This window comes from Eupeodes corollae, chromosome 1 (assembly GCF_945859685.1).
Source record: "Eupeodes corollae chromosome 1, idEupCoro1.1, whole genome shotgun sequence".
NCBI classification, from domain to species: Eukaryota; Metazoa; Arthropoda; class Insecta; order Diptera; family Syrphidae; genus Eupeodes; species Eupeodes corollae.
The window spans coordinates 262,906,956-262,917,824 of record NC_079147.1 but is presented as its reverse complement, the minus strand read 5'-3'; the positions used below and the strand labels follow the sequence as shown (position 1 = coordinate 262,917,824).

Genomic DNA, 10,869 nt, shown 5'->3' with positions numbered 1-10,869 from the left:
ACATCAAAGATTTCATTACGAGCTTTTCAATTGATGAGGACGATTTATAAATACACGTAGTTTTTAAGAACTGAGCTGTAAATTTTATTTTTTTTATTACTTTTTTTTATTACATTTTTTATTTTTTTCTTTACATTTTTTTTATTTTCATTTTCTTATTTAATACAATTTATTATAATTTAGTCAAAAAACTAGAATAATGTACGTTAAAAACAGAAAAAAATATATGAATTTTTTGAAACTTTAATTTCTTGTTTTTATACTTTGAATGATGGGAAAATTTTCAGCCAAATACATTTTCAAATGGTTGCGTATTTCGCCACCTTCCAGAGTAGATGTTCCAATTCGTGAAACTGGTTGCGGCTGCGCCAGTGTTTCGTTTGATGTTGCCGTTTCGATGTTCCAATTTTCTCTGAAGGGACATCTTCTTTTCTCCAGGATGTTATGAAGCACACAACAAGTGGCAACAATGTTAGGAACAAATTCTACGGCAATATCTATCCGCTTTTGTAATATTCTCCATCTTCCTTTTAATCGACCGAAAGCATTTTCAACCACTATTCTACCCTTATTCAGGTACGCATTGAACGAATCTTCTGCTGGGTTCTGAGTGCCAATGTATCCTTTCATTAGCCAGGGCAGTAGTGGGTAGGCAGGATAACCGATGAAAAATGCTGGTATATCTACACCAGCTATTGTTCTTATGGGCTGTTGAACACAACTTATTAATAATAGATCTTGTATTTTAGAGAAATAATTTAACTTACAAAATGAATGTCCTTTACGTTGATACTCAGATATGAATCTTTTAAAACAGTTGCGTCATGAACCGATCCTGGATGCTTGCAACATATATCCAAAAATCTATGAAGGAAAAAATATATGAATAAATGATTAAATGAAAGAAATTATTTAATACTTACAAATAATTGCAATCCACTACTGCTTGCAACACCATCGATGTCCATCCCTTTCTATTAACATAATCTGCCATTCCTTCCGCGGGTGGTTTGACTGGTATGTGAGTACCATCGATTGCTCCCAAAATTTGAGGCACCCCGCTTTTTTCTTCAAATCCTTGGATTATAGCAATTGACTGCTCTTCATTTGGAAGTTTTATTGCTTCGTTCAGTTGGGTGTTTACCATTGCTCGGCAAAATTGGTAAACACAATTTTTCACAGTTGCCTTGTGAACTCCAAACTGATTTCCAACAACTCTCTATTCCGCACAAGAAGCCAATTTGTATATAGCTATGGCTACTTTCATCTCTACAGAAAGAGCCTCTCGCACAGAATTTTCTGATGGTGACATTGCTGGAGAGACTTTGTCACAAATACATATATTTGAAGGAATCTTTATCTATCCTAGTTTTCCACCATTTGGTCGTCAAAACTTTCACTATTTACGATGTTATTCCACCAATGTCTGCTCCTTCTTTTCATCCATACTTGTCGCTTCCTTTTTTGTGGTATACCAGCAATATAATTCTTCACAATTTCTGCCATTTGTTTTTTGTGTCTTAGACAATTCTTGTAAAACAATCTTCTTTGTTTCCGTATGAAGAAATTTCTCCTTTTTAGCACAAGGATTCGATATAATTGCAAACGTTGAGCAATTATATTTTGCATCGATTTAAAATAATTTGCAAAATGTAAACATATAATTTTTTCTCGTTGCGTCGCCATATTCAAAAACAAAACAAGTTATTCACGTAAGAGTACACACACAAATAAAACCCAAATGTCATTTCGATTCCATTTGAATTCGATTCCTCGATTCAGTGCCACCATATACCTGGATCGAAATCTCAATTCGATTTGATTCGATTCCTCGATCACCTCTTGTAACCAGGGTAATAGATCTCTTTCTGAGCGGATGGAAAACAGCATTTGTTCAGTCTGTCCCTTAAAAAGGCGAATACTCTTTACTTTCTAATTATCATCCAATAGAACTTACGTCTCTTCTTTTCAAGGTCATGGAAACGCTGTTTAATTTTCAGCTTAAGAAATATTTTGAAGAACCAAAGCTTCTTAATGACCGGCAGTATGCTTTTGTAGTAATAGGTCTTTTGGTGATAACTTGGTATATCTTAGCGAACAGTGGAACAAATCCTTACATCTTTACAAATCTTTGATATTTCCAAGAGTTTGGCATCAAGCTTATCAAAATTGCTTGCATTTGGTATTGAAGGATTGTAAATATCTTCCTGTTGGACCTGTTTGAAATTTAATCATCGCCAAACAGTCTGATAAGAGTTAAGGCTTTCTACGACACGAGTCAAGAAATGAGGTTTTGTCCCTGGTAATCAAATTGCGGTTTATCGATAGATTTTGATGACCTTAAATAAGATCCGACACCAAAATCAATCTGTCAAGTCAGTTTTTTAAGATATAGCTTTTAAAAATTCGAAAGGAAACACAATATCTTTGAAGTTTGTGTTTTTACTTCCCAGGAAGTTATTTTTATGGGTCCGATTTATCAAATTGAAAATTTTGACATTTCTCGACGCTTCAATTATCTTGGAGCTGAAACAAAAGATTTTTAGAAGATGTCTGTGCGTGCGTGTGTAAGTACGTTCGAACGTGCGTACGTTCGCGAGGTTTTTTTGCGTTGTCCATAGCTCAAGAACCAGAAGAGCTATCGACTCCACAATAATTTCATTATACTGACAAAAAAAAGCAGAAAGGGCTCTCAAGAAATTTGCGTGTGTGGTTTTTTATCATAGCAGTTTAAAAAAAAGTAAACATTTTGGTTAACCCTAAATATCCAACGAACCAACTAGAGACTTGAATTAAATTTTATATAAAATATTGTAACGTTATACCAAAAAAACATATTTTTTGAAAAAAAATCCAATGACGGGTTTTTTATATAAATCAAACAAACTGAAATGAAAAATGTTTGTCACCTCAAAAATTTTACGAATACAAAATGATTTTATCTCCAAAACAATTTTGAGCCACGAAAAATTACGTTTTTAACATTTTTTTAAATTTTTAGGAAAATCGAATTGACAGTTTTTTTTTATAAAAAATAAAAAACCAAGAAAAACATTACTCAATGTTGATACAAATAAAATTTCGACTTAAATATCATTTCAAAAATTTGAGACTATGGCTTTTAAAAAATTTTATCTTTTAAGAAATATTGTTTTTAAGATTCCGTAATATTTTATGAAAAATCGAATTGACAATTTTTTTACAAAACATAAAAACCTAAACAAACAAATTAATAAAAGTTGGTAAAAATTGATTTTCGACTCAAATATATTTTTAAACATTTTAAATATTGGCTTCAAACTAATTTTATCGTATAAAAAAATATTGTTTTCAACATTCGATAAAATTTTGAAAAAAATCGAATTGACAGTTTTTTACAACAAATAAAACTCTAAAAAAAAAACAATACTAAAACATGGTACAAATTTACTTTCGACTCAAATAGCTTTTCAAAAATTAAAAATATTGGCTTCTAACTTATTTTATATCACAGAAATATTGTTTTCAATATTCAGTAATTTTTATACAAAAATCCAACAGTCCGTTTTTTCATACAAAATAAAATCTACAAAATATAGCACGTAAATTTGGTAAAAATTGATACGAGTACATATAGACAAACTCTTAAGCAAGACAAATCGACAGACGGGATGGGAAGTTATCAGTGTGAGTCGCATCCCAGCCTTTTTTTATAAAAATCCAATAATGGGGTTTTTCATCAAAAAAATAAAATCTACAAAAATAGTACAAATTTGGTAAAAATTGATGTTCGGTTCTTGATATCTCACAAATTAATTTCATTGATCCAATTTGTAAAAATTTAAGAAATGCTACTAAAATAAAAAAAAATGTTTTCGACTAAAAATCTATTTAACAAAACTGCAAACACAACTATTTCTTTATATGAAAATATTGTTAGTAATTTTAAAAATTTTAAGAATAGTTCAACTACAAATTTTTTTTACTCAACACGAAAACCTACAAACTTTTAAGCAAACAAATCGATATACGGGAAGGGAAGTTATCGATGTGGGTCGTATTCCAGTCTCTTTTTTCTGTAGTTTTCCTCATCTAGAAGTATAAGCTTTGTCCTCAAGATTTAGATTGAATATTGATATTGCAATGAATATGATGATCAAAAATTTTTTTGTTAGATTTTTCGTATTAACAAGATTATCACATACACTGAAAAAGAAATTGACAAGAAAGCTAAAACCGAAGTTAAAATTTCAAATCAGCACTAAAATGTTTTTTGCATAATTTGTTTTCAAACATAAAAAAACATTTTATGGTTTCTTAAATCTTTTTTTATCCATTTCCCGAAACTACTGAAGATGATACTTAAATGATTTAAAATAGTTATATTTTCAAGACAAAGATCACTATACAAATTTATTGTTGGGAACAATGTTGCGTTTTACATCAGCCTTAAAAATACATTTTTACTTAGGGACGAAAACAACTTAATTTTAAACTTATCTTAACCTAAGTTCCACGATAATTTTGTGGAAAAAATACAAAGTTTAAACATTTTTCAATAATTTTTCTGTAATAAGTGGAAATATAGTTTTAAATCAGTTTTTTTGGTCGCTGTAATTTTTGCAATGAAACAATAAAGTAATATTGACTTTCCCAACGTTTGCGCGAGATTGCTGCCCTAACCTTATTAATACACAAAAATATAAATAATATAAAGACAATAAAGTTTACTCAGTCAAGCAAAATAGGACTTAGACTTAGTATTGGAAAAAATATTAGAATTAAGCTTCGTGTTCGATTTTTTTAACACATAAAAAAGTATTAATGAAGAGTAGGAAACAATTTATTGTTTAAATACAATAATAGACTTGTGATTATTATGTTGCTTCCTTCTGGAAAAAATAATAGAAAAATAATAATAAAATTTGAATGGTACTCTTTTTGTAGAGAGGAAGTAACTTAACGGTAAAAGTGTTACAAATTCTTTGAGTGTTTTGATCCATTGTTCACCCCACCGAATTTACAAATTGGACACATGTCTCTACAGGTATGGGGTACCATTCCCTTTGAATTTTCGACCACATCTCTTCTTTCTTTTTGGTTTTGCAGTCTCCGATCCTTGCTTTAGGATGCTTCATAAGTGATTAATTGGATTAAGGTCGGGGGATTGTGATGACATTGTTTTTATTTTGTTGCAGGGTGTGTGCTTCGGGTCATTATCCTGCCTGAACTCCTATTTGATTGGCACATCTTCTTCAGTAAATTTTAGCATAACTGAAATTGAGATGTGGACATAATCCCATAATTCACATCGCACATCTTATATTTGATCAAAAATATTGGACCTTCGCCAGATGTTGAAAAATAACCTCCAATCATTATGTTCCCACCACCTCGTCTTGTCTTTTGGCCTTCTCACATACATTTTTAAACTGGAATTATTCAAATTGATTTTCGTTTCATTCGACCACAAAACATTTTTCCAATAAAAACGCTGTAATTGTGTGTTTACAAAGGGAAGTCTTTGTATAATGTTTTGCTTGGTTACAAAATGCCACTTTTCGTGGACTTCTACTAGGAATAGTTGCTTCAATAAGTTGGTTTCTCATTGTTTTAGCTGTCACCGATCCGTTTAATTCATTTTTGAGTGTTTTTAAAGAAATAAATATTTTCTTCTAAAATATTCTTACTAATAGTGTATCAAAACGCTAAGAAGTTTAAACAAACTCAAAACGCCTATTTGCATACAAAAATGGATCCATAAATTAGAATAACAGATAACGTAGGTTGTTTCTATTATTTTTTTAGAGACGAAACTATCATCGCCCTCGAATTGTTTACCGTTAAATGAAAAGAAAAAGTTATGTCCACAAAACAATTTTGAGCATTATTAAGTACGATTAAAATATAGAAAAACTAACGACAAAAGACTTAATTGCTAAAAAAATAATGTGTATATCGAAAATGATAAAGACACTTGTTTCTATTATTTTTCCAACACTGTTTATGTTAATTGAAAATAAAACTGCAAATTAATTGAATAGAGCAAAAATTACATTTGAGAGCAGTAGACAGCAGAGATGATATTTTTCTTAAGGAAAAAGGGAATATTTGAAAGGTAAATTGACGAAAATATGTTCGAAGGGTTAGGTACTTAGGTTGCATTCAAATATTTGTTTACGACATTGATTTAGTCGAAAATCCAGTCTTTGAGAATTATGCCCCCCGAAAAATACCACACGCATTACAAGACGATGTAAAGAAAGAGATCGATAGAATGAATCAATTGGGTGTCAAAGAGAAAATAGAAGGTGCTACTCCAACAACATCACCTATGGTAATTGTACGCAAGAGAGGGAAAATAAGAATTTGCCTTGACCCTACCGATGTAAACAAAAATATTTTAAGAAGATTTTATCCTCTTAAATCCATGGATGCGATTGCAGCAAAGGTTCAAAACTCCAAGTTTTTCACAATCTTGGATTGTAAACATGGTTTTTGGCAAATCAGAGTAACAGATCGAACGAAAGGTTATCAGACTATGGCTACACCTTGGGGTAGAGTTCGTTCTTGCGTGTTCCGTTTGGTCTTACTTCCGCCCCAGAAATCTACCAAAAACTCAACACTGATTTACAGAGGTTTCGATGGATTACGTTTTAATTCATAGTCCTGATGTCAAAGCATTAAATGTGCTTACAAGGAAAGTGCTTAAAAAGCTTGATGAAGCAGGAATAAAATTGAATAAACACAAATGCATATTTGCTACTACAAAAGTACGCTTTTAAGGCCACATCATCACATCAGATGGAATTGCAGCAGATCCCGAAAAGATTGAGTCCATAAAAAACTTAAAGGAACTTACAAATAAAACCGAACTTCAAAGATTACTTGGTATGGCAACTTACTTAGGTAAGTTTATTCATAATTTATCCGAAATTACAAATACAAAAAGAAAACGTCTTAAAAAAGACACTCAATGGCAGTGGAGTGCAGAACAGAAGAATCCTTCAATAAGTTTATGTCGTCTCTGTCAAAAACACCACTATTAAGATATTATGATCCCAATCGTGCAGTAAAGCTTCAAGAAGATAACCAGCCAGTGGTGTATACATTGCAAGCGCTAACAGAAAGACAGAAATTAGCTCCTCAGATCGAAAAAGAAGCGCTTGCTATCAAATTTGCATGTGAAAAGTTCCATGAGCTAATATTCGGAAAGCCTCTTACAATCGAAAGTGACCATAAACCTCTGGAAACGATTTTTAAGAAGCCTATACACAGCGATCCCATGCGTTTACTAAAAATCTCCAAGTTCTTCAGTATCAACCAAATGTAGTTAATTTAAAAGGCAAAGATATACCTGTCGCAGAAACACTTAGCCGTGACTGTCACAACCCAAAAAAACCCAGAAATAGATGACGAGCTAGAAGTGCATGAAATTCTACAATTAACAGATATAACAAAAAAACGACTACAAGAAGCAACAAAGAATGGCAAAAATCTACCAAATGTTTTGCAATACGTAAATTCTGAGTGGCTTGATACAATTCAACACGTTCCGAACGAGATTAAAAATTATTGGACGTTTCGAGAATCGCTCAGCAGCATTGATGGTCTGTCTACTCTTCAAAGAATCCAAAGTCGTCGTTCCAGATGACATAAAGAAGGAGATGATGCATAAGGTCCAAAGTCAAGATGAATACCGAAATCACGAAATACGTTGAACCCTGCAGTATATTTGTCAAAGCCAACAGCGTTCTCAACCGAAGGAGCCAATTATTATCAAAAAGATTCCTGAGCTGCCCTGGGAGATAATTGCAGTAGATAGATTATATCTACGGATTGTTTGGATTTTTATATAAAAATTACTGAATATTGAAAACAATATTTCTGTGAAATAAAATATATTTGAAGCCAATATTTTTAATTTTTGAAAAGCTATTTGAGCCGAAAGTAAATTTTTACCAAGTTTTAGTATTGTTTTTTTACAGTTTTTTTTTGTAAAAAATCTGTCAATTCGAATTTTTTAAAAATGTTACCAAATGTTGAAAACAATATTTCTTATAAGATAAAATTAGTTTGAAGCCAATATTTAAAATTTTTGAAAAGATATTTTAGTGGAAAAACAATTTTTACCAACTTTTTGTAAAAAAAAACTGTCAATTCGATTTTTTTCAAAATTTTACTGAATGTTGACAACAATATTTTTTGAAAGATAAAAGTAAATCTAAGCCAATATGTCAAAGTTTTGAAAAGATATTTGAGTCGAAAATGAATTTGTACCAACTTTTATTATTTTTTTTATAGGTTTTTATTTTTTGTAAAAAAACTGTCAATTCGATTTTTCTCAAAATTTTTTCAGATTTCAAAAACATTGTTCTCCGTTGCTCAAAATTGTTTTGGACATGAAATTATATTTTAGTCGTTAAATTTTAGAGGTGACAAATTTTTTTTCAGTTTTTTTGATTTATAAAAAAAACCGTTAGATAGATTTTTTTCAAAAAATATACTTCTTTGAGATCACGTTACAGTTTATTATATAAAATTTAATTCAAGTCTCTAGCGGTTTTGGTTCGTAAGATATTCAGGGTTAACCAAAATTTTCACCTTTATTTAAACTGCTATGGTAAAAAAACCACCCACGCAAATTTCTTGAGAGCGCTTTCTGCATCTTTCTGCCTTATTATCTGTATAACAAAATTTATTTGGAGTCGATATCTCTTCTGGTTTTTGAGCTATGGACAACGAAAAAAACGTCGCGAACGTACGGACGTACGAACGTACGTACACACGCACGCACAGACATCTTTCTAAAAATCTTTTATTTCGACTATATTGACCTTGAAACGTCGAGAAATGTCAAAATTTTCAATTTGACAAATCGGACCCATTACAATAACTTCCTATGGGAAGTTAATAATTATCTTCACGTTGCAGATAGCTATTCTGGTTACTTTGAGTTTGTTTAGTTAAAGCAATCATCCAGCGTAGAAGTCATACTTCAACTCAAAAAGATGTTTTCCGTCCATGGTATACCGTTTATCTTGGAATCGGACAATGGTCAAAAATTTTCCTCCAAAGAGTTTAAAGCATTTGCCAAAAAATGGGACTTATCTTATCAGACCTCAAGCCCGAGGTATCCAAAATCCAACGGTCTTGCCGAGAGGTTTGATGAGCCGAAGAACCAGAACAAATATGCCATCCAGTAAACAATCGCTTAAACCTAAGGTTGTACAAAACGTACAACACAACCTCATTGAAGCCCAGAACAGAATCAAGGTCTATGCTGATAAAGGAAGTCCCCAAAAACAACCCTTGCAACCCGGTGAACAAATCCGCATTCAACAACCTAATTGAAACTGGATCTCTGGCACTGTTGTAAAACCAGCTAACAAACCACGTTCGTATATGGTACAAACAGACGATGGATCAATCTATCGTAGAAACAGCAGTCATTTGCATAAGACCAGAGCCACCATCGTTCCTAAAAAAGATGTAATGATCGATCCAACAGCTGATAAGACAACAAAAAGAAGTTCTAGAAATTATGTATGTTGAACCAGCTCCAACGAACACCTTAGGGTCTAAACCATATGTCACCAGGTCTAGAAGAACAGTGAAACCTGTTGTAAAATACAATTCATGCAACAGAATTTGTTTTCATTTGATTTTTTTTATAAAACTTGAATTTTATATTTCATATTATATTATTTTTTTTTTCGTTAACCTTTATATTTTAAACTTTTATTTTTGGAAAATGTTAAAAGTAATTAACTTTTATTTTTGAAATACACAACAAGATAAGGAAAAAAAAAACAGTAAACAAAAAATGAATTATATAATTAAATTACAATTTGAAATTTTGTATTTGTATCTTTTAAAATATTTGTGTTATTAACTTCCCATAGGAAGTTATTGTAATGGGTCCGATTTGTCAAATTGAAAATTTTGACATTTCTCGACGTTTCAAGGTCCCTAGAGTAAAAATAAAAGATTTTTAGAAAGATTTTTGTGCGTGCGTGTGTACGTACGTTCGTACGTCCGTACGTTCGCGACGTTTTTTCGTCGTCCTTAGCTCAAGAACCAGAAGAGATATCGATTTCAAATAAATTTTGTTATACAGATAATAAGGCAGAATGATGCAGAAAGGGCTCTCAAGGAAAGTGCGTTTGTGGTTTTTTTTCCATAGCAGTTTAAAAAAAGATGAAAATGTTGGTTAGCCCTTAATACCTTACGAACAAAAACGCCAGAGACTTGAATTAAATTTTATATACTACATTGTAACGTTATATCAAAGAAATATATTATTGAAAAAAATCCATTGAACGGTTTTTTTTATAAATCAAAAAAAAAACTGAAAAAAAAAATTGTCACCTTCTTAAATATGATAATAAATAAAAATAATAATAATAATATCTCTAAAACATTTTTTTGTAACGAAGAATAATGTTTTTGACATCTGATAAAATTTTGAGAAAATCGAATTGACAGTTTTTTTTAATATCTTTTCAAAACTTTGAGATAATAGCTTCTAACTAGTTTTTACTTATAAGAAATATTGTTTTCAACATAAGGACAAATTTTAAAAAAATCGAATTGACAGTTTTCTTATAAAAAAACTCTAAAAAAAACAATACTAAAACTTGGTAAACATTTACTTTTGACTCAAATAGCTTTTCAAAAATTAAAAATATTGGCTTCAAACTTATTTTATTTAACAGAAAATAATGTTTTGGTTATTCAGTAATTTTTATATGTATGTATAAAAATCCAACGATCTGTTTTTTCATTAAAAATTAAATTTACATAAAATAATAAGCAAATTTGGTAAAAATTGATACGAATACATATTGACAAACTTTTAAACAAGACAAATCGACAGATGGGATGGGA

At 30.8% G+C, this 10,869-nt stretch overlaps 1 protein-coding gene across 1 annotated transcript; it reads right to left on the bottom strand.

The window, feature by feature from the left end:
• Positions 1-223: 223 nt before the first annotated feature.
• LOC129940727 (uncharacterized) lies at positions 224-1,824 on the bottom strand. The gene is made up of 3 exons (XM_056049164.1): positions 924-1,824; positions 768-864; positions 224-708 (listed from the first exon to the last, which is right to left on the bottom strand). Exons 1-3 carry the CDS (start codon positions 1,145-1,147, stop codon positions 244-246), a joined length of 786 nt encoding a protein of 261 aa, XP_055905139.1. The 5' UTR covers positions 1,148-1,824; the 3' UTR covers positions 224-243.
• Between the last annotated feature and the right edge of the window lie 9,045 nt (positions 1,825-10,869).